Source organism: Diabrotica undecimpunctata, chromosome 5 (genome assembly GCF_040954645.1).
Source record: "Diabrotica undecimpunctata isolate CICGRU chromosome 5, icDiaUnde3, whole genome shotgun sequence".
Taxonomy (NCBI): domain Eukaryota; kingdom Metazoa; phylum Arthropoda; class Insecta; order Coleoptera; family Chrysomelidae; genus Diabrotica; species Diabrotica undecimpunctata.
Window position 1 is genome coordinate 85770198 of NC_092807.1, and position 26265 is coordinate 85796462.

The 26265-nt window shown below is 32.1% G+C and overlaps 1 protein-coding gene across 2 annotated transcripts in view; it reads right to left on the reverse strand.

The window, feature by feature from the left end:
- Window positions 1-26265, reverse strand: part of LOC140441434 (5-hydroxytryptamine receptor-like) — a 2088213-nt gene that overhangs the window by 442945 nt on the left and 1619003 nt on the right. For both annotated transcript variants that reach the window (XM_072532163.1, XM_072532164.1), the window contains one exon: window positions 19749-19882. In XM_072532163.1, coding sequence (XP_072388264.1) covers window positions 19749-19882 — 134 coding nt within the window. The remainder of the gene's footprint in view (window positions 1-19748; window positions 19883-26265) is intronic.

Genomic DNA, 26265 nt, shown 5'->3' on the forward strand with positions numbered 1-26265 from the left:
TTACAGCTTGTCGTAAATATTTTATTACTTCGATTTATTGGTGGTAATATATTTTAAAAATTTAGGAAATTCTAAAAACACCAAAAAGGCATCTATATACAGGAAACGAATCTAAATGAAACCTAGGTTGAATTGAAGAAGGCACTTGTCACCCGTAAGACAGTTTTTGCTTTAAATATACTTTTTAAAAAATTATCGGGACGTAATATGACACCGAAAGAAAAAAAGAGAGATCTTCTTCTTCTTCTTTTTATATAGACATGACTCTGTCTGTTTTTCAATGTGCGTCCAGTAAGTTCCATCGTTTTCGTGGTCTTCCTACTGATCGTCTTCCTATTGGGGAAATGTCTCTTGCCGTCTTTACTACTCTATTTATTGTCATTCGGCTTATATGATCGTTCCATTCTACTCCTCTATTTCTTACCGAGTTCTTGATGTTCTCCACCTTGCGTCTCTACGTCGTATATCTGTAATTCTAGCTCTGTTTGATAGTGTCTTACTATCAATTTTTCTAAGTGTTTTCATCTCTGCTGTTTCTAACATCCTTTTTGACCTCTCTATAGCAGGTCTTGTTTCTGCCGCGTATGTCATTATTGGTCTGATTACTGTTTTGTAAATTCTGCCTTTCGTTTCCTTCGATATTTTTATTTCTCCATTGTTTCTTCATTCAGGCAGCCTGCGGCTCTGTTTGCTCTATTCACTTGATCTTCTACTTCCGTTTCGAGCTTTTGGTAGCTAGATAATATGATGCCTAGATATTTAAATTCCATCACTTGTTCTATTATCTGACCTTCCAGCTCCAATTTACATCTTAGTAAATTTGCTGTTGTAACTATGCATTTTGTCTCTTTTGGGGAAATTGACATGTTAAAATTCCTGGCGGTTATATTAAATTGGTGCAGCATAAGTTGTTAATCATCTTTACTTTGAGAGAGTAGTATTGCGTCGTCTGCATAGCAGATCATTTTAAGTTGTTTTTATCCCATTTGGTATCCTTTTTTAGTTCTTACTTTTTTTTATTATTTCATCCATAATCAGAATAAACAATAAAGAACTTAGGGAATCTCCTTGTCTTATTTCATTGCCAGCTTCAATAGGTTCGGTTAGTTCTTCTACTTTTACTTTTATTGTGTTGTTTTGGTAGACGTTTTTGATCGTTTTGATTATTCCTAGAGGTATCTCTCTTGCGTTTAGTAAGTGGATAACGTCTTTCAATTTGACCCGGTAAGATGCCTTCTTAAGGTTTACGAAACATAGATATGCCTAAATGGCAAAAGAGAGATGATCTACATAATTAATTAACTGGTTAAGGTTTTAAGAATCAATAACATATTATAACAGGAATCACTAAATGTCAATATATGGGTTTGTTATAAGTGCAAATTAATCTTAGTCGTCTAGTGTAACCATTATGATGTAAATAATATTTATTATAAATTAAAGTTTTCTTAGTAACTTTTTTAGTAACGAGGTAACTTTTTGTTACCTCGTTTTTGAATTCAAATTTTTATAGGTTATATGTTTTACGTTATATGTTTTTTCAATAAAAAGCCTCAGCATAAATGGACACAATTTTCAATAGGAAGCAATCACAGATTAATCCGAGCTAAGATACCATTAAATGTAAAATTGAAAAGAACAAAGATAATCCTAAAAACAAGAAAAAAAGCAATGGATTCCCCCAAAAAACAACGACCTGTATGAAGATACACTAACCAGACATATACAAGACTTGCAGAACGACACAGAAGATGTAGATCAAGCAAACCATCGTATAATGAAGGCTCTAAAAGAAACGAAAAGGAAGTCCAGCCCGACCGTTCTGACCCATAAAGAAAAGCTAAGCAAACAAAAAAGAAATTAAATAAAGATATCTACCGGTCAATCCCAAAATACGTACGAGAAAACAATACAAGAGAAATAACTAAAAAAAATCACAAAAACAAAAGTTTAAAAGTTTTGAGGCAAAATACGAACAACATAGGCAACAAAAATATGTACAAAATAAAAAACAAAGATGGAAACGTTACTACTGATAGAACCAAAATCCTTAAGGTTGTCGAATCCTTTTATCGCGAAATGTATGAGAGCACCGACGAAAGGCATGATCAGCCCCTGCCCAAAATCACAAACCAGGGATCAGAATTAATGTCAGAAATAACTCCATACAAAATCAAAACGGCACTTTTAGAAATTAAAAATAACAAATCACCTGGTGATGACGGAGTAGTGATCGAAGCGATCAAACTAGGTGAAAATTAAATTATCCAGGCTTTGGCCAAGCTTTTCATCGAATGCATTTACCAAGTTAAAACTCTTTCTCGATGAAATAATGTAGTCATTACTTTATTACACAAGCAAGGAGACATAACAGACTTAAAAAACTACTGTTCTATCAGTTTGCTTTCACACATAAATAAACTTTTCAGAAAAATTATCAAAAAAAGACTGGACGCTAAATTAGACTTCTATTAGCCTAGAAAACAAGCTGGATTTAGATCGGGATGCAGCACTAACGACCACTTACTAGTGATAAAGAACCTAATAGAAAAGTCTGCAGAATATAACAAACTATTGGAACTAATATTTGTCGACTACGAGCAAGCATTCGATACCATAAGCCATCAGAAAATGTTAAAAGCATTGACAAAATGCCTAATAGACCATCGCTACACTAACATAATCAAATATATCTACCAAAATGCCACAGCTAGCGTAAGACTATCTGAACAAGAAAAAAATAATTTCTGTAGACAGAGAGGAGTACGGTAAGGAGACACAGTCTCTCCAAAGCTATTCACGACGCTTTTAGAACATACTTGTAAGAAGGCACATCTGAACGAGCATGCTAGCGTAAGACTATCTGAACAAGAAAAAAATAATTTCTGTAGACAGAGAGGAGTACGGTAAGGAGACACAGTCTCTCCAAAGCTATTCACGACGCTTTTAGAACATACTTGTAAGAAGGCACATCTGAACGAGCATGGTATTAACATAAATGGAGAGAATCTCAGTTATTTGAGATTTGCAGATGATATCGTCCTTATAGCCGATCATATGGATGGTGAAATAATAATGTTTGAAAAATTATATCATGCTTCCTTGGAGGTCGGACTAAAGATTAATATAAATAGGACGCAAATAATGACTAATCTGGTACTAAATCAAAATATTGCTGTTTGAGATACTCAAACTATTGCGAAATATTGATGGAAGGGATATTGTGCAGACTACATCATATAAGTACCTACATAGGACATGAAATTCGGTTGGGCAGAGATAATCAGGCATGTGAGCTCTTACGAGATCTACCCATATGCCTCAAAAGGAAAATCTTTGACCAATTTCTCACTTATGGAGCGAAAACATTAACACTCACAAAAAAGGTAGTTAATAAGATTCACGTGACTCAGATGGCTATGAAGCGCCAAATGTTGGATGTCTCTCTGAGAGACCGAATCCCAAACGAAGAAATACGTCATAGAACAAAAACAACAGACGTCATCGAAAATATCGCGTCGTTAAAATTAAATTGGGCAGGACACGTTGCCAGATTATCAGACAACCTATAAACAAAACGTATTTTAAAGTGGAGACCAAGGCAAGAGCCAATACGAAGCAGAGGACGCCCACCGACTAGATGGTCTGACGACCTGAAGCGTGTTAGCAATAACTGGATGTAAGCCGCACAAGACAGAGACAGATGAAAAGAGCTGAGGAAGACCTATGTTCAGCAGTGGACGCATACAGGTTGATGATGATATGTTTTACATTCAAATTCGAATGCTGAACGCAAGGATATTATTTTAATTAAAAATCTATAGTACAATCAAACAGCGGTCGTACGGGTGGAAGATAGTGAGACAAAGAAGAAATTCAAATAGGAGTCAGACAAGAATGTGTGCTGTCGCCACAATTATTTAATATGTATTTTTAACTAATATTTCAGCAGGCCTTATGGAAAATAATTGAAGGTGTAAGGATTGCAGATGATACCGCAATCATGGCAGAAAATATGGACGATTTACAAATTCTTATAGAACTAGTTATCAGAAATTGCATAACGATGGGACTAACAATGAATATAGATAAAACCAAATACATGGTGTTCTCGAAGACCCCTGTTGACATCATATATCTAACATTATAATGTAAATCGTTAGAGAGGTATAAATACCTCGGAGCAATTTTAAACTTACAGTTAGATTAAGATGGCTTTATAAAATACAAGTCAATGTATACAAATAAGAAATTAAGTAAGGTTATTAGATTGAGGTTCGTCGAATGCTATGTATGGTCGCAACTGCTATATGGGGTAGAAGCTTAAAGCCCAATCGGTAAAAAAATGAAGGCATTCGAAATGTGGCTATATAGACGTATTCTTAAAATTCCTTGGACTGCAAAAGTCTTGAACGAAGAAGCGTTAAGACGAATTGTATCTGGCAGAAAGCTTATAAACACAATTAAAATAAGAAAAACATTGTATCTGGGTCACACACTTCAAAACGATAAATACTCTTTTCTTCACGTCATCACGTAAGGAAGAGTAGAGAAAAGAAAAGGCTTGAAAAAAAAAAAGAAGAAATCTTGGATAAGGAATATCAGTGATTATACTTACCTCAGTGTTGAATAGATATTTTATGTAACAAAAGTTATATTCACTTTATTTCTGATTTTTGTATTTCAAGAGCCTCCAGTATGACTGCCTTAAAGTAAGCGTTAAATAATAGAGGTGAGAATATAAATCCTTGTTTGCTTCTCTCATAATTTTAGCTTCTTCGCGGTAAACTTTTACTGCTGCTCGCTGATTATAATATAGGTTTTTTTTATATGAGTTTGAATTAGTTTACAATTTTTAACCACATTAAAGAATTTGATGTAGTTAATAAAGCCGTGCCGGTGTAGTTTCCAAGAAGGAGGAGTTCTGAATTGAGTAGGGACTCTTCAGTACTTCTTGGAAAACACACTCGGAGGGGGGTAGTTCTCAACCTCAACACGGCGCGTCCCAATGGCTGATAGGGAACGTCCTACAGATATGTGGGGCAGGTGTGAATAAGGCTCTGCCAAATAAACACCCGCGGATCAACTGAGAGCATGGCATAGGGCAGCTGCTATGTCATTACAGGATCGGAGCGGTAGAGAAAATCTCTTTACCGGTCTGATACTGAATAATCACAGCCGGTAATTATGATTTAACCGGTTGTGACACTGCGAAATCACCGAATGTTTGCCGGTATAAGCAAACCCCCACTTACTGACCAACGGCTTCGGGCGGATGAGTTGGTAAGTGGAAGGGCACTCTTTTGTCCTGAGATTAAGAAATCGATCTCAAAGGCGGATGAACCAAGATCAACGGCATAAGGATGCAGAAGGCAAGGAGAAACCACTGCATTAAAGATCCCTAAGGATTCTCAAGAACAACCACTAATGGACGTAAATCAAACAGTGGCCCCGAGTGCCCGGCGTCCCTTTAATGGGACAGGGGTGCGAACAATCCCCGGGTGGAGAAACAAATTTAGTGTAAGCGATTTAAAACGCATAGCAACGTGGAATATAAGAACACTTTATGAAGCAGGAAAATTACCAACAGTCATGCTAGAAATGAAGAGATTAGACATACAAGTATTGGGCCTTTCAGAAGTCCGATGGCCAAAGTCTGGAAACTACACCAAGGATAATAATACTATTTTTTACTCAGGCAAAAGCACTGGAGAACACAGCCATGGTGTTGGTATTATTATCAACAATAACTTAAAAGAGTTTGTGACAAATTTCATTCCCTTTAACAAACGTATGATGCTACTTCAGCTGAAAGCCAAACCTCTAAACATAAATCTAATCCAAGTGTATGCTCCAACATCTGATAGCAATGATGCTGAAGTCGAAATATTCTACGCGGACTTAGAACTGTTAACAAAAAACATAAAGAAGCAGGAGGTAAAAATAATTATGGGCGACTTTAATGCTAAAGTCGGTCGAGGAAAAACTGGAAATATAGTAGGAAATTTTGGGTTAGGTAAAAGAAACGAAAGAGGAGACAGACTAGTCCAGTACTGCCAGGAGAAAGAATTAGTCATAACAAATACATACTACGACCTACCCTTACGAAGATTATACACGTGGACTTCTCCAAAAGATAACACCAACAATATAATCAGAAACCAAATAGATTTTATAACGATTAACAAAAGGTTTCGTAATGGAGTACAAAGTGTAAAAACCTATCCAAGCGCAGATGCAGATACGGATCATAATCTATTACTAGCAAACGTCAACATTAAACTCAGGAAACCGGAGAAAAAAGTTAAAACCACCAAAATTAACATCAAAAACCTAAAAGACGACAACTGCCAACAGCAACTAAACGCAGAGATAAATAAATTAACTGAAGGAAGCGTTGAATGGGCAGATATGAAAAAAGCCATACTAAAAGCGGGAAAGGAGGTCCTAGGCGAAGAAGAGATAACCACTAAAAAAGACTGGATGACACCGGAAATAGTTGAGCTAATAAATGAAAAAAGAAAATGCAAAAATAAAGATGAAAATAAATATAAAACCATCAAGAATAAAATCAAATATGAAATCAGAAAGGCTAAGGAGGAATGGATGAACAAAGAATGCCAGGAATTGGAAGAACTTAGCAACAAACATGACACCTCAAACTTACATAAAAAAATGAAAGAACTTACAGGCAACACCAGACAAAGAAGAACACTCATAACAAGAGATAATAATGGAGAAATACTTACTGAAGAGAGCAAAATAAAGGAAGTATGGGAACAATATATAATCCATCTGTTCCATGACGAGAGAGAAAATGAACAAGATATAGGTGAAGAAAAACAATACCTACAAATTTTACCCTCAGAAGTAAAGAATGCCCTACATAATGCAAAACAAAGAAGAGCACCGGGTCCTGATCAAATTCCAGTTGAACTGTAAAAAGCCTTAGATGACGGTAATATAAAGAAACTCACCCGAATTCTCAACCACATATATGTTGAGGGCAACATCCCGGAAGAATGGCTTAAATCGATATTTTTACCTCTACCAAAAAACAACAATCCCAAATCATGTAATGACTATAAATTGATAAGCCTAATGTGCCACCCTTTAAAGATTCTCTTGAAAATTGTTCAAAACCGAATTTATAAGAAATGTGAGGAGCAGATAGATGAAACTCAGTTTGGCTTCAGAGGAGGCATGGGTACAAGAGAAGCATTATTTGCGTTGACGGTACTCTTGCAGAAATGTCGGGAATATAACAAGAGTGCATATGTATGCTTCATAGACTTTAGGAAGGCCTTTGACCGAGTGCAGCATATGAAGTTAATAGATGAATTAAAAAACATCAATTTAGACAAAAAAGACATTGAGTTTATTAAGGCTATATACTGGAACCAGAAAGCAGTAGTAAAGGTGAACGATATAGAAACAAATAACATACCGATTGCGAGAGGGGTTAGGCAAGGATGCGTCTTGTCTCCGACGCTTTTCAACGTGTACTCACAGGTCATATTCAGAAAAGCCTTATGGGAAAGAAAAGAGGGAATAAGAATTGGTGGAGAAATCATAAACACCATGAGATTTGCAGATGACACGGTAATTATGGCTGAGAGTATAGAAGAACTACAAACTTTACTAGATGCAATAAATAGTGAATGCATTCAAATGGGACTTGACATCAACACAGATAAGACCAAATTTATGATAGTATCAAGGAGTCCAATAAATAATGAACAACTAACTCTTGGTGGACAGCAAATAGAGAGAGTGACAAAATATAAATATCTGGGAGCTTACATCAACACAGAATTAGATCCAGACCAAGAGATCCGGGTACGAATAGAAATGGCAAGGGCAGCCTTCTTAAAATTCAAACAATTGTTCTGTGACAAAAATCTGAATACTGCGTTGAGACTGAGGTTTGTTGAATGTTACGTCTGGTCGCAACTATTGTACGGGGTAGAAACATGGACACTAAAAGCGCAAATAGTTAAAAAGATTGAAGCCTTTGAACTTTGGATATACCGGAGAATGTTAAGAATTCCATGGACTGCCAGGGTCACCAATCAGGAAGTGCTGAGAAGGATGGGTCGAGACAAAAAATTGTTGAGAACGATAAAAGTACGCAAAACTGCATACCTTGGACACATACTAAGAAATAATAAATATAGTCTTCTGCAGGTCATCATGCAGGGTAGAGTCGATGGCAAAAAGGGAATAGGTAGAAAGAGGAAGTCATGGCTGCGAAATATTCGAGACTGGACAAACATGACTGTAGACGAATTATTCCACGTTGCAAAAGACAGAGAAGCTTTTAAAAATGTGGTCGCCAACCTCCGTTAATGGGGACGGCATAGGAAGAAGAAGAATAAAGCAGTCATGAAACGCTTGAATAATATCTGTGCATTTTTGAATAAACACAAAGTGAACTAATATTAATTTGTTTTCTGCACAAACTATTCGGTAAAGTTAAATTGCACATAACTAATATCTAATTTGAATTTGTAATATATTCTGGTGCCTGTAATTTTTAAGTAGTGTAGTGTAGTCATAGTGTGGTAGTGTTTAAGAGTGTTTAGCGTACCTGACGTAACACTAATAATTGTCCGCTAGTCTTTGCATTCTATTGAATTCGTCCACCTTTTTAGGCATACAAATGTCGATCTTAAAATTTCTCGAAAATATTATTTTTATTGTGTATATTTTATAAAATAATCCCACCAACATATCCTAATGTTTATCCTTGTTTAGTATATTAGTTATGTAATTTGGTATATAATATCTATTTCTATATTAAGGTCTCTTTCTCTATCTTCAGCTGGTTTTTTTATTTATATTCTTATTAAACGCACGTTTTTACTTAGCTTCATAACCGCTATTTTAAAAATCTGCCATTGATGTTCTACGTTCTTATTTCTTAATGTACATTATACTTTGTCGCCTTTATAGATCATTACTGATGTTTTGTTTTATTTGCTTTATCGTTGTTTTCGACTTCAGCTTTTCTGTGTTAGATTTTTAATATTGTCATTTATTTATAACTTTTATGAATGATGTGATATTTTTGTACCTTCTTTAATAATTGTCGTCGAAATGTAGCCAAATAAGGGTTTTGTGATCGGAAAAGCTGTGTGCGCTTCTACTGCTTGTATAAATTTTATAAAAACGTATTCAATTTAATTTGTAACTATGTCGCTATCCGTATCCACTAGTAAGATTTATACAGGTGTGGCGCGACAAGTTTTGATTAAAAGTAATGTTGGATACATGTTCTTCTTCTTAAAGTGCCTATCCGTTCCGGATGTTGGCGATCATCACGGCTATCTTTACTTTATTTATTGCAGCGCGGAACAGTTCAGTGGTAGTCGTGTTATACCACTTTCGTAAATTTTGAAGCCAGGAAATGCGTCTTCTTCCCGGTCCTCTCTTACCATTTACTTTCCCTTGGAGAATCAGCTGGAGAAGGCCGTAACGTTCTTGATTTCTCATTACATGTCCTAGATATTCCAACTTTTTAGTTTTGACGGTCATAAGAATTTCACATTCATTCCTCATTCTACGCAGAACCTCCACATTAGTAACTCTGTCAACCCAGGATATACGTAAGATGCGCCTATAACACCACATTTCGAAAGCTTCGAGCCGATTTTGCCGGTAGACAAAATGCCGATAGACGGCATTTTGTTTTTAATGATATGTCTCGACTGTTGAAAATGGTTCTCATTCTAACGAATGCTGCTTTTGCTTTTATTATTCGCTGTTTAATTTCTGTTGAGTGGTCCCATTGGCTATTTAAATTGGTGCCCAGATATGTATATTGCTCGACTCTTTCGATATTCTGTTGGTTGATTGTAAGATGAGCGTTTAGTATTGGTTTTTTACTAATTGTCATAAATTTGGTTTTCTTTATGTTAAGAGCTAGTTCGTATCTGTTGCTGACTTCTGTTATGCGATTTGTTAATATCTGTAAGTCATTCAGATTATCGGCAAAAACTATAGTGTCATCTGCATATCTAATGTTATTCAACCATTCACCGTTTATTAGTATTCCTTTCGCACAACCGTCTAAAGCTTCCTTAAATACCCATTCAGAATAAATGTTGAACAACAATGGAGACAAAATACAGCCCTGTCGTACTCCAAGTTCTATTACAATTTTATCATGGATACATGGATACATGTTAAAAATCTAAAATTTGACATGACACTTGTGTATCTGATTGTGGCACTTCCGATTATATTGGAAGTAGACGTCAACATTGTTATTTTAACTAGAACGTAATATTTTTATATCATTTTCGAATTCTACATCAAATATTAGATAAACTTTGTGCACAATGTCTTATACAAAAAAATGAAGTATTTTTGAGATATTTTGATTTTTGTAAAATTTTTTAAAAAATCCTAGTCTATATTGAATAACAATCTCCATTAATTACGAGGTAAGTAACGTGAAATTGTAGCCAAAAAACAACAAGCACTTGCCCGTTAACCCAATGTAACCAACTTATTGATATTTCATGCAGAGTATTTTGAACTTAGCCGCCAACACCATTCTATGCCTTGTGAGGAAGATCGCATCATTGTAAGTGTTGCATCAACTCGTATAAAAATGGTTTTTATTTGTTTGTTTTTATTAAACTCAATGAATTGTTCCCGTTGACAAAGTAAGATCTCACAATCGCTAAGGGAGGCATTTGGAGAGGCTGTAAAATAACCCAAACCAATAATTTCGTTTATGTGATTCTCCCCTAATGGTTTATTTTTACTAATTTTTGTTTTAAATCCGCCAAACTGACGGCAGCTTTTAAGGAATCCTTAAATTGGCTATTATTTACTATGATATACAAACTGGTGAAGAAAACTGTCAGAATTATACATAAAATATAAAAAAATAACGTTCTTTGTTCAATCCAATCTTTGACAGCCATGGTACCCTATCCTTTACTACTATTGAAATAATTAAATGGTGTTATGTTTTAACTTATACAATGAAACATCTTAAAATGTGTTAGATTTAGGCAAAGGAAACATTGATACTAAACACATTGGCTTAAAAAAATACAACGGAAAATGCTGCAAGATACAGGGTGTTATATTTAAGGTAAGCAACTTATAAACGATTTAAATTGTGTATGTTAGCGGCTAAGTTTAAAACACCCTGTATGAAATATCAATGAGTTGGATACAATGGATTAACAAGCAAGCGCTTGTTGTTTATTGGTTATTTTTGGTATATGATATTGTGCACAAATTGTGTCTAAAATTGAATATAGTATTAGAAAATAAAATAAAAAATATCAGGTTCTATTTATACTTCTAGTAGAAACGGTAGTGCCACATTCAGGACAATATTATATTTTAAATTAGCGTCATCCAAAACTTACACCTTAGAATTTTTAAATTTTTAACCTAACTGTATCCGTCATTAATCAAAACTTGTCGCGCCACACCATATATATAGAGGATTGTCTTTTAGATAGTTTACAAAAGGTATTAGTTAGAGCTATACTAGTTAGTTCTATAGTTTATAGGTTATGTACTTGACAGAATTGTATGTGAAAAAAAGGTAAATATCTGTACTTACAAAAAGGTTTAGTTAACCAAGAAAAAAATAATAATTATTACTATTGTATGTTACCATTAATATAGAAACAACATATACTTAATTCTCTCTGTAACATACAAAATTTCAAATTAAATAGGCATATAAGCTCTAAATCTACCAATAGATGCTCAATGTTCCCGATCGACATAACAAGACCTGCACATTCATATGATCCGTCACGACACGAAAATGTCACTACTATTTATATTGGAGTTGTATTATTTTTTTAACGTTAGTTGTTAAAGTTCCTTTCACTATACGCAAATTATATTTTTAAATAATCTCAAAATATCTTATATAGTTTATATAATAATTAAATTTACTATCAAATGATATTTATTTATATTTTTTTATTAATTTAATATTTAGCCTGACCTTGATGGATCTGTCAGAAGTAAACAACCTATGTTTGTCAACAATGCAGACAAATTATACAGCGCAACTTTGTTGATACGTTCGCAGGTGACGTTAGGATCAACCATAATAATTTATTGAAATATTTTATTATATTTTGTAATTGTATTTTGTTTTAAATAAAAATTATAAATAAATAATACAATTACTTTATTCAATTTAAAAAATAGTATGTATTTTAAAAATACAAAAAACATACCTTAGAAAAAATCTAGACATGAAGATTGATGTTTAAATAAAATATTCACTTATTGTTCTACAAATTTTAAAATTTACTTTCGCGTTTTTACATTATTTAAAATATGTCTGAAATAATATAAGATAAGCTTATATTTTTTCCATAAGCAAGTAGGTATATGGAGTATGTATATTAAAATAACTTCGTGTATTAAAATACCTCTCTTTTGTAAGAAACTTAATTTAAAATTTACCCAGCAAAACCATACAAACGGATGGAGAACCCCTTTAATTATTTTTGCCTCCGTGTTAGTTTTTCCGAGCGTTCAGCAAGTTTTCTTAATTTTCATTGCTACAGCTAATGCTGGTCAATTATGGACAGAGACGTTACGGGCCAATTTCATTAGTGAAACGTTAGTTTAAATTGCGGTTGAGGTAAGATAAACTACGTTAGTTTTGTTACAATAGTTTTTAACTAAATTAATCATTAGTATTATTTTGGAAACAGTGCAAAATTATAAGAGATAATTATAGAAATGGTACTTTAAAAAAAAATTAATAGATTAGATAATATCAGACGATCCAGATCTAAAATGGTAATCAAGTAAAACAGACGTATTCGAGAGTTATTTCTCGGTCGGATAATAAAAATGGTTTTATTATTTCTTATAAATGTTTAGTGCGTAATGCAAATTGGTTTTTTTATTAGTATTTATTGGATGCTAACAAACCGTAATTATGGATGCCGTAGAGGGCAAGATATACAGTGGTGTTAAAAAGTCCTGCATAACCTAAGCCCCTTATAGTTTTTGAGGTTTAACACAAGTTTTTTGCTGATTCATTTTAAGTTTGTGCTTGTTATCGGTATACTTACTAATGTTTTTTTAATTACTAGCTCAAAATTCAACAAAAAATATTAAAATAAGCTGATTGAAGTGATTTCCCATAATTCGAGAAAATTATGAGGTGATTATTAAGTCATTAAAGTACTATTAAATTGCATCTTAATGGCAAATTTGCCACATATTTTGACTATATAAACACTGTAGTTACCCTAACAAATTTATTTGCTCTTTGATTTTTGATAAAAATGTCAAAATGTCATCCCAGACCAAACAAACTAAATTATCGAACGAAAAGCGTTTTGAAATTATTTTTCACCATAAAATCCACCACCACAAATCTAGTCGCGAAATAGCATCCGCAGTAAACTGTAATCAATCTACAGTAATTAGGGTCATTAAGAAGTAAGCTAAATAAGAAAAAATCGACGACAGACCGCGTAGTGGCCGACCAAAGAAAACTTCCGTTCGGGATGACGCTGCGTTAAGAACAAGTCTGGCAGACAGAAGCCTTAATTTCACTAAATTAACGAAGCTGTGGTCTGAATCAACAGTTGTAAGCGTGTGCACTTCCACTGTAAGAAACAGCCTGCTTAGTTTTGGACTTAGCGGATGTAAGGCACAGTAAAAACCACTGCTTTCAGAAAAGCAAAGATTGCACCGTTTGAAATGGGCCAAGGAACATCGAATCTGGACAGCGGAGCAGTGGCAGAGTGTACTGTTTAGTGATGAATCCACTTTCAATATTAATAGTCATGCTGGAAATGCCTACATCAGAAGATTTCTTGGTGAAGAATTTTCTCCAAAATGTGTTCTTCCCACAATTAAACATCCAACCTCCGTTATGATATGGGGTTGCATGTCCGTTCGAGGAGTTGGTCGTTTACACGTTGTCTCTGGGATAATGAATGGTATAAAATACATTAAAGTATTACAGAATAAGATGCTGCATAGTGGAAAAGACCTGTTTGGTAAAGAAAAATTTATTTTTCAGGATAATAATGCTTCTTGACATAGGGCAAAATTGGTTAAAGCTTGGATGGAGACTGATTAAATTGATAGGATGTACTGGCCAGCGTAATCATCGGACCTCAATCCCATCGAGAATTTGTGGCAAAGGATATCAAACATCATTTCCAAAAGCAAACCCACAAATAAAACGAAATTAATCGAATCTTTAATCCATGCTTAGCATCACTGTATTTCCATGAAGGAACTGCAAAAATTAATAAATTCCGTGCCCAAAAGATGTGAACTAGTTATTAAAAACAAGGGCTGGCCAATTAAGTATTAAAATTAGTTTAAATTACTTCAATGTGATGTACAATAATGTAATATTGAATAAAAAATTTTCCGAACTACATTTTTTTTTACTAATCAAAATTTTTGCTGTGTTTCCATTTTATAATATTATGTGCTTGTTTAATGTAGATAGTAAATAGTTAAAAAATGGTATTTGGTAAGGTGATGCACGACTTTTTAACACCACTGTAGAAAGCCAGTCCGACGACGTAATAAATTACAAATATAATCTAAAAACCAAATATATTTCGAGAAAAAACTTTAAACCGTATGATGCTATCCTCGAACTATTTGATTTAAGTTCCCGATTCTCACGAGCAAAATTTGCTTCATATTTATTTAAACATATGACTTTAAAAATATATTATTCATATTTAGTAAATTAGTAGCAACAAACTAAAAATTTCTTTATTTTTCACTTGAATCTTATTTGTTTATTTCGTCTTGAATACAATTGCGATAAACACACTTAATGTATTCCAAGGCATAATAAGCTGCCCTTATGCCCTATAACGCCTTGTTGTACAAAAAAAAGTAATAACCAAATTGTAGAACTAAGTTTTTTTTTTATTTTAAACAATTTTGAAATGAATAAATATTATAGAACTAACATTTTTAACCTTAATAATCTTTATAAATATTGAAATTACAACTTTTTTAATAACTAAATATACATAAATGACATAAATCCATAACTGAATAATAATTCAACTGAAAACTACATGAAATAATCAACAAACAACAAAATTTCAACAACTGTTATAGACTACTTCAAACAAGTAAAAACGTCTCAATTTTAGTTTTTATATTGTGTGAAGTGAAAAATAAAATCTTGTATGTACTATAAGTATTACCATATGATTACCCATCGAGCAACATCCATCTCTCGGGCCAGAGGCCCTCTGGATGTATTATATTGCTCTTTGGGCTTAATCACACAAGACTCAAAATTTGATTATTTTTTTAGCAATACTGTGATAATTTTAACCTCGGCCAATGCACTGCTTACGTATTAGTTTAAAATAATAAACAGTGTGAGATGCAATAAATTGTTTTCAGAAGCAGTATTTGTAGTGGTGAATTTGCTGGTTAGCAGTTTGGAAAATGATACTTTAGTATTTTATAATTACACATTTATTAGGGATGTGATCACATTAACACGCTAGGCGTGAATGAAGGCAGTGGGTACTATTTCTTTTGTCATGCAATCTTATATTATCAACCTATTTTTATTGTTTTAGTGGTAATAAAAGTATTTTTATTGTTCTAGTGGTATTACTTTGGAAGAAGTATTAGTTATGATTGAAAACGACGACGATCAATATTTAAATAAAATATTTATAGAGCCTCCAGATCCAAATGTACTAACTGACGAGGACTCTGGTGATAAGGAAGGAGGACCAGTTGATAACCTAACTGGTAGACAATTACGTGCGGGTACAGAGGTTGTGATGAATTTATATAATGAGAGTCAGGATTAGTTAGAATATGTGGGAGATGAACAGCAAATAAATGACTCTGTTTATGAAGTAGCTGAAACCATAGAGAATTTTGCCATTTAAAAAATCTGCCAAGAAAGCTTATCTAGAGATTGAATGGATAGCAGGTTATATAGTTCCACCCTTGTTCGATTTTTCTTCTCCTTCTTATACAAAAGACAAAGATTTAAGTTCATATGATATATTTCGCTTGATTATAGATGATAACGTTTTGCGACTTTTTTGTGAAGAAAGTAATAAATATGCCGCTTCAAAAAATTGTTCACATTTCAATGTAATCCCTAAAGAAATTCAAGCTTTCTTAGTCATACTAGTTTTGTCTGGTTACAATACAGTACCGTCAAAGAGAAACTATTGGAACTTACAAAAGGATCTGCGCAATGAATTTGTTTACACCCCTATGAGAAGGAATCGTTTTATGGTAATTTCACGATATTTACACATTGTTGATAAAAATTTTCCATCGATGGTGGATAAAATGTGGAAACTAAAACCATTCGCAAATATATTACAAAATAAATTTGTAGAACTGTATGAGCCGAACACCATATTAGTTTTGATGATTCAATGATAGAATAATTTGGTAAGGACGGTTGCAAGAAGTGCAATCGAAATAAACCTATTAGATTTAGATCAAGGTAAAAACCCTCATAGCATTAATGACAACGAAAATAAATTTGGAAAGTGTGCTGCACCCTTGGTACAAATGCTTGCCACTTCAAAGTTCTTGACACTTAGAGCTTGATGCTCCAAATCAATTTAAAAGTTTACCTATGCATATTTATTTCAATAATATATTTACTGCATGGTGTTGTTAAATGAACCACGGAACGGGAACTGTCCGTGAAAATAGGATTCCAAACACCGGTTGCACAAAAAGCAATAAACTAATGAAAAATGAAAAACACGGTGAGGATGCTTTTCAATTAGATCGAAAAAATGAAATAATTATCATAAAATGGATGAACAATTTAGTTGCGACCACCGCATCTAGTGCTTATGGTGTTCAACCAATTAAATATGTCCAGAGTTATTCTTGAGAACAGAAAAAAAAATTCGGTCATGCTTCCATCACTATTTACTTACTACAACAAGCATATGGGCGGCACAGATAAACAAGACCAAAATATGTCATGTTATGGAATAACAACAAAGTGGTGGTGGCCAATATTTACATGGTTTTTGGATGCATCCATTCATAACGCCTGGGTGTTAAAAAGAACATCTGGTTGTGATATGTTTCAACTGGATTTTAGAAGAAGCATCGTTTAGGTTATTTTGCAGAAAGATGGTGTTACTTCCAGAAGCGCTGGTCGTCCGTATAGATCAAATATGAACTAGATAGCAAAGTTTGCAGAGATAAGACTTGATGGAAGAAACCATTTGGTTGAGCCTGGTAACAGAAGACGGTGTTGTGGATTGGACTGCAAAAAAAAGTGTTTGAACACAATGTGGAAAGTGTAATGTTGGACTCAACATTACACTTTCAAATTTGGATAATCAAAAATAAATTTTTATCAGAAAGAGTTGTTTTGTACCTCATATACGCCTAGCGTGATCATATGAATACAGGATAAGAAACACCTTTCAAAAAATAAAATAAATTTTTACAATGTTTATATAAATATACCTATAACTTTAAAATAAAAGAGATTTTATACAAATATTTAACAAAAAAACAATTCAGATGCTAATGGGTTAATAACACCTTTGGTGTATAAAAACTAATAAAGCCTATAATATTGTAAAGTCTATTGTAAAACATCAACTATAACAATATTTTGATTGCTAAAATTTCCATGTTTTAACCACAAAAAAGCAATCGTTAGAGAAACTCACACTTTCTTCAAATAAAAGTATCTATTAGATACTATTGAAGACGAAAAACCAGTTTTTTAAGTTAAAGGAATAAAATGAAAGATTATTTATTCCCACAATGGGATAAAGTTTATCCTAAGACAAATCACCGTATCAACATTTTTAGGAAATAATTGGTCGCACTTTTATAGGGCAGCGTTCTTTTTAAAGATGACTGAAAATTTTTTTTTTAACCCTTAAAGTTTAAAATTTAAAAGGAAAATTTCCAGTGGTTCGTTGTATTACACAGTTTAAAAAAAGCTTGCAACGAAGCAAAAACTTATTTTTGTAAAATGGTATAAAATTGTATTATCAATATTAAACTTCAATTGTGACTTATTCCCATTAAATTAGTAATTATTTTAAGATGCTATAAGAAAAAAGTTTTAAAAGGTTTTCGATTTTAACAGATTATCATGAGTGAAAAATGTCTATACATAATTAAAACTAGTCACATAATGAGGTCAGATGACCCTTAAATTACGTAATTGAATAAGTGAATCGTAATTGCCTAAAGACAAAAGGAACATTCACGGGAAAAATGACAATAGCGGTTGTTCGATTATTTATGCAGATAAGAATTTTTTTAGCAAAAGATTTGAACAGAATGTTAAGATGCCTTTTTCTTGTAAGGCGTGCCACGAACGATTAGAATATATATAACGCCATAGGATTAGTGAATTTATTTAGGCATATATTTACTTATCTTTATTTTTAGAAAATAAATAAATTTTTAAGACCTTTGATTAAGAAGTGTTCATTGATATTGTTTGGTAGCAGTGGGTTATTTTGTGTCAAGATTCAAATTAATTGGTATAAAACAGCTGGAATGAGAGGGATATTTGTGCATTCTGATTAGTTTAGAAAATATAGAGACAGATTTGAAGGATCGATGTGAACTATGCCAGAAGAAGAAATACGTATTGTGATTTGAAGACCCTGACACGACACTACAGTTTTTCTGATACGAAGGTGCTAATTAGCACAGTTTTAAAAAAATAAATTTTGTGAAAAGTTGTGTTTTGTGTTTGAGGAAAGAGTTTTAACTGTGGTAGCCAAAAAATTTAAAGAAATAGATGACATATTGTAAGTGACAAAACAGTTGTATAGTTTATATTTGACCAAGTCGATCAGTTGAGATATCCTTGTGTCTGAATAGTTGTTGTTACTATAGCTAGGAGTTTAAGTGAGGAGTTGGACAAATATTTATGCAGTTGTAGAATTGTTTTATCGAATAAGATAGACAAAGGAGAAAGCAGACGTATTTAAAGAAACTGGAAAGTACAAGCGAGCTAGACAGGACATAATCGAAGGAGAATAAGGTAGAGTCAGCCGTATTAAAGACAAAAGGTTCGTTTTGTCATTTAGTTAACAGAGACTATCGATTTAGATTAGAGTTATTTGCTTTTAATTGTTTGTTTTTCTTAATTAAAAATTAAAGTAAATATAAAATTTTTAAGTCACTAGTAAAAAAGTAAACGAAAGAATAAAATAAGACGTCTTTGATTTGAATATTAGTTTAATAAATTTTTTAATAATAATTTTGGGGTATGATTTGATGGGGGCTTGATTTTTAATTATTCTGATTATCGTGGACGGTATATTTGTTATACAATATTCTAAAATTGTAATACTTCATTTATTTTAAAAATATATAACACTTGCTTCATAATTACATAAGTTTTTTTTGTAAATTTATTGTCCTATTGTCTACTCTTCCCTCAAGGGGAACTATGAATAATACTTTGAAGCCACGTTTTTTGTTAAATAGTAAAAGAGCCTGTTATATCGTATTCAAATATATTTATTTTGTAAAGGTAAGCTGAAGTACGAATAAGATCTAATAAATTGTAAAAACATGCATAATATATAATATATATATATATATATATATATATATATATATATATATATATATATATATATATATATATATATATATATATATATATATATATATATATATGTGTGTGGGTATCTATATCTAGATGTACATACGACCTTTAAAAAAAAAGTAAGTTAAGGAAGTCAAACTTCACTTACCACATAAACAGCTCCTAAGGGCATAACCAAGCACGCTACCATTAAGTCGGCTACGGCGAGCGAAACTATCAGATAATTTGCGACGTTCTGTAAGTTCCTTTCTAGAAGAATAGCTGCAATCACGAACACATTGCCTGGAAATGAAAACGGTATTGAAATGTATGTACTGGCCCTAAACTAGGTTTACGCTTATCTAAGTTAAGAAAACTGCCAATTTGCACGACTCTGAACATTGGCAATTTAAATTGAATAATAATAAAAGATTTCTTGTTAAAAAAGTTAAAGTTAAAGTAGCCTCAAGAAATAATTTTATTTAGATATTAGCATTAAATAGATCCAGAAATAAAGGGTGTAAAACATACTGCAAAAAGTCCAAATAGCAAACAATGGTGATGCAGTTTTGTGATATATTAAGCGTTTTAAATAGACTCATTTCCTAATTTTCCACTGGTTTATTAATATTCTTGTACAGATCCGTACCTTAAACATTTTAAGTTATTTCTTTTTTAATATTAAAACCTCCAATTTACAAAGCAATACGGATAAACAGATATTAGTAGACAGACAAGCGAGAAAATCTTCAACGCTCACACGACCCTTTCTCATGGCTGACAGGAAGCGTTCTATTGATATATATTAGGTGCGCAGATACGATTTATGCAAAATAAGCTCATGTGAATAAACTGAGAGTATAAAATAGAGCAGCAGCTATGTTAGTACTTAATTGAAGCTATTGGATAATATGTTTGAAATAGTAGGCTTATTTAAAGATTTAATTTCAGATAACCACAGGTGACAGTCAATTATATTGATTTAACCAGGTGTGAAACATGCGATAGAAAAGGCGAGAAACTAAGTCATTATTTATCCTTATGTAAACCTTTAGCAGGATTAAAGATAAAAATAACATGGTCCTCAGTAACCGGTACCTCTTAAATGTACATAGGGTGCCAAAAATATCCAGAGCAATGGTAAAAAAACCTTTCCACTTGGAACGTGAGAAGTCTTTTTGTTACCCAGAAAACTAACACTGCAATTAAAAAAATAAATAGATTAGGTATTTATATAGCTATTAAGCGTTGGTGAAATGAGTTGGCCACATACGGGACATTATGTTGTCAACCACCAACGTGTTTATAACACTGGTAATTACGATCGGCAACATTTAAATCGAGTTTTTTTATTGTCAATCAAAAATAGTTTTATAAAAAGCTAATGTCAAAAATATGAGACCGTCAGATGTCAGAATAATTCAATTTTTAATTAATTGAAATAATAGGCTTGAAATTATAAAGCTACAAATTATGATAATTCACAGTAAACTTGAAGATCAAAGATTATAAAAAATCACCAAAAATTACAATTTAAATGGAATATTTTGATTCCAACGTAGGATATGGTAAAACAGAGAATGTAGAGCTGCACACGGCTTGGGTATAAAGTATGATCAAAGACTTTTTTTATATTTACCTGATTTTAGTTTTTTGCCCTTTACATATATACTTACTTTGAGTTTGATTATTACATGGACTTTGTGTTGTTTTTTTTTACTTGCTTAAAGTATATTTAAATCTGTTTTCTTTTTAAATAATGTTTAAGCACTTCTAGTCTGACGAGATATATTCGAGATAAGTTTTTTAATTAATAAATAATAATATTAAAGTATTTATTTTTGATTCAGTACTGCATAATATACCCTTTTCCCGGGTAGAACATTGTGTTCTTGTTTTTTTTTTTTAAAATCTTTCGGTTGTATTTGAAATTTTTCTGATAGATGGTAGGAGTGTGTAACGCTATAACGTCACATGTTTGTTATTCTTCTTTAAATAATTATTTTATTTCAATTTCTTTTGATTTTATTTAGATAATAACTTTATCTTTTTTAAAATAATATTCTATTTACTAAATATTATGTTCTAATCTAAATTCTAATATTAATTTTCACTTAACATTCTAATTTTCTTATTAGATCTCATTATGTTCTGTGCTATAAAACATACAAATTGTATGGCTACTTCAGTCGACAAAATATTTTGTATTTTCACTTAAATTTTAAAGAAAGGTAAGTTGTCGTTTATCTATAAAACGGTATGCTTCGATTGAAAATTCAATTATATCGTTAAATCTTGTCTGGGTTTCTTGGCTTCATTTATATCTTTCCTGTCCCACTTGCTTGTTAGGGACCTCCGCTAAAACTCAACATATCCCTAAAGTAGAATTTCAACCAGTATCTGTAGCTAGAAACCGCAGTAGCTGCATTCTACCATCCATCCAACCAGCAGTTAAAGTCACAAACAACTATTAGAATCATGTCCAACTGCTTGAAGACAACATCAGAAGCCATAAGCACGTTATCATATTAAACTTTTGTAAAGCTGTAGGCAATATGTGCTTTGTTTTTTTTTTAATTTAATAATAAAATTTCAATTTTATCATCCGACGGTTACAACACTTTCATGTCATTATGTTGGTATTTTTTTATTGTCATTTTTATTCTGTATAAGTATTATTAGTTTGTGTATTTTTCTTTGTAAAGTCTTCCCTCCATACTTTTGCGTTTTTTAATTCGTTAATAGCTTGCCATGAGTTTGTCTATTTTTAGATATTCTACCACTGGTCCATTCTCTAGGTTTTATATCCTATCTATGTTCTTCCTATTAATGTATATTTAGACAGTTTTTGAAATATTCATTCCATGTTGGGAGTGGCACCTCTTCATTGAATATTAGTTCATAATTATTTTTCATGAGGTCATACACGTTTAATCGTTTGCATCTCGTTTAATTTTTAGTCTAAAGAAATAAAAGAAAATTAAACCTTTCAGCCAAAAAGCATTTGTTCTGTATCTTTTTTAGTTGTTGTATAGTGTCTTCATTTGAAACTCAAAATTTTTTAAAAATTTTAAAACTAAACCGTTAAAAGCAATTAAACTTCTAGAATTTAATATTTGTTTATATAATAGGATATATAATATATATAGTATAAGTTTATAAGTTTTCAATGAAAAACCATTTTCTGGTTATTTAACATCATATGTTTGAATTTTTGTATTCGATGATTAAAAGTTTACTTTCGAACAGCCATAACTTTGTTAATATTATGTTTACAGGAATAAAAAAACTGATCTTTTTGTTTTACAATCTTCATTTTATATCCAAAGAGTTTCCTAATACAATCTAAATTTTTTGAGCTATTCGCTAAAAACCGTTTAAAAACATTCTTTTTGTCGTGTAATTTGTAAACTTTTAGTTTCGAAAAACTCCAAAAATATCGACATTTCGAAAAAACTTTAAAGAACATTTTTGTGTTGAAATTCACTATTCTAGTGACTTCGTTTTTTTTTTGTCAAACTTTTTCCACCTCTGAAATGGGGTGGTAACCACCCCAAGATAAATAACACATATTGGCATAGGCTTTTTTGATTGACATATTTTGATGTTTGCGCTGTTTTCTACCTACTGTCAAAATTTCAAGGAAATCTATACCCATAAAAAGAATCAGAAAACCGTCATATCATGGACTGTGAGTAAATACTGGAAATGTGTGTTTGCATAGATTAATAGAAATTATATACAATGTGTAATAAAAGAAGCGGACGACCCCCCAATCACATACCTAAAGCAGACGGCAAACTGTTTAAGTATGGGGCCACATGAAATAAAAAAAAGTTTCTACGATGGCTGAAAAAAAATTATTAAAAGAAGTTTTTATTAGTGTTCTAATATTATATTTTAATTTTACATCAAACGTTTCTTATATGCATAAATGGTAAAAAACATTGAAAAAGTTACATAAATAGATTATTCTTTAGCAAAGTTTAAAGATGTATGTGACATATAAAATTAAGACTTAGCTTCTAAAAATTTTTGAGTATCTGGCAGAAACTCTAATGCTGGTTTTGCGAAGCTTTATAGTAGAAACCATCTGTTCATGTAGGAAGATGTAAAAATCGCAATTATCTTCTGAGCATGAGATTTCAGGTTTGGAAATCTTGATTTTGGCTTTGTAGAATTTGGCTCAGGGATTGTAGAACTTAGTTTTAGAAACATAGAGAAATAATTGTCTCAATTCATCACAACTCAATAAGTTTGTGTTGGAATTCTGGTTTTATTGATTCACAGTCCACATTAAATGGCATACTGAAAATGTTCAGACCATGCTTGATAACTTTTAAGTCTTGGAATCTGTGCTCAAACTTCACGCTGTTCTTATTTCACGTTTTTCTATTATAGCTCTTAAGATTGTGTTCCCTAAATGTCATAGTTTTTAACTTTGGAAAATGACTAACTTATTTCTTGAGTAGTTGTTTAGAAAATAGAATCAGTTGCACGTTGAAAGCCCTAATATGTAATATGACCCCAAATATCGTGGACTAAGTGATTTCTTCCCTGTAGTTTTAAGTTTAGTTTAATGATATAACTGAGAAGATCTGTAAACAATACAAAGTACGAAAGTCGTAAAATATCTTTCGAATGTTTTATACTCATTCATTGCCAAGTAAACATGCCAGTATTATTGTAGCCGAAAAAGTGTAAATTTTTGTTTGTTTGTGTAAATATTAATAAGCGATTATGGCTAATAGTGAGTAGGAGGGGTCCGTAAAGAACAAAATTATGCCATCAAAAAAAAGGAAGATTACCGACCGAATGTCAGAGATCTCTAAAATGTTGATATTATCGACTTATGAAGCTGGACGGCCTTGTAACTGCTTAAAGTTGAAGTGCGTCGAGGTAATTAATGAGGCGCAAAAAAAATATTAAGAAATTTTAATGGTCTGCGCTCTCACGAGGAGCAAAATTATTATTTGGCTGGTTTAATTACGGTCTTAACTGCCCAGCATAGAAGACCTCATCGAAACAAGAATACTGCCAGTTTCCATCATGCAAGTTATGCGTATCGAGTTCAAGTTTGCGATTAAGATATTCCAGTGTGTGCCAAAGCTTTTTGTTCCACTCATGGAATTACAAAAAATAAAATACATTATACAATGGAAAGCCTCAAACGAAGTGGAGCAGTTCTAAAGAGAGACGTGGAAAGCATAGTGCAACACATAAAACGACTTAAAAAAAGGGTTGGTATGTCACAGCATTAAAAGTTTTAAGGGTCGTCAGAGCCACTATAGTCTCAAATATACAAAAAGGACTTATTTACCATAAGAGCTCACAATCAAATAAATGTTTAACCTCTTTAAGGAAAAGTATCTAAATGATAAAGTCTCATATGAACGTAAAGAACGATTTTTAATAAGAAATTTAATATTACTTTTGGATACCCCAGAAGTGACAAATACGTAACGTGTGATGAATTTCAAATTGAGCTGAAAAGTTTGACTGATATCGATAAACTTAGACAATTACCTATTATAAACGATTTACATAAAAGAACGGCTTAAGCGTTCTATTTAAGAAAAAGGCAAGCCAAAAAATCTACAAAATAGCAACGAAAAGAAATCAATCTGCATTGATTTTTTAAACAATGTTTCAATTGCCACTAACGATGTGTACTATGAACGCCATGTATCTATATCTGCAGTTAACGAACATGTCCTCTTTTCTCCTCAGTCTATTTTTTATACCTTCCATGAAGGAATGGCTAAAAAAGAATCAAACGAAGTAGCATATTTTCTTCTTCTCTTTATCAATAATTACCCACAGAATTTAAGTTATACTGTTCAACATACAATGGACCAGTACTATCCGGATTAATATGAAAACGCTTTGACCAAAACTCAGCTTTAAGATGTGGAGAATTTTTGCTGCCTATTCCGGTATACGATGGTTTTTTTTTAATTTTACCTACAGGCCCTTTACCAATTCCAAAGGCTAAGTATAACAACCTAATTAGTCAAAAGCGGTTTTTCAGTCCAAAAGCATTGACATGTTTATAGAACCTGGATCATATCTAACAGTAAGTTTAAATTATTTATGTTGATAAATAAACTATGTAATAATATTATTGTTTCACTTCCGTCTTAATAAGCTGCATATCTTTTGTAAGGTAAACCATGTGTAATCTATGGATGTATGGATGTTTGCTTATTTAACTAATTTGTAGATGAACTGAGGGTGTGTATAAATTTAATACAAGAAACGTTTTCAATAAAAGAATGAAGAAGCCGATATCCTTTTTTTTTATTCTCCAACCTTTGACATAGAACACACAATTATATATATATATATATATATATATATATATATATATATATATATATATATATATATATATATATATATATATATATATAAGTAAACGTTAAATATTGGGTTTGCAGCAATAAAAAATGAAACGTGTACTCTTTTAAATCTTTATTCCAAGCATTCGGACATTGGATATGTCCTTCATCAGGGAGCTACAAATGTGATGAATAAATTGTTGGCGTTGGTATAATTAATTAAAAATTCACTACTTACAAACTTAATGAGGTTGTATCAACGAAGATGTATTATAATGTTGATAAAATTTAGCACAGTCTCTCATCTTTTTTAATATACAAAACCTATTTTTATGTTTAAAAATT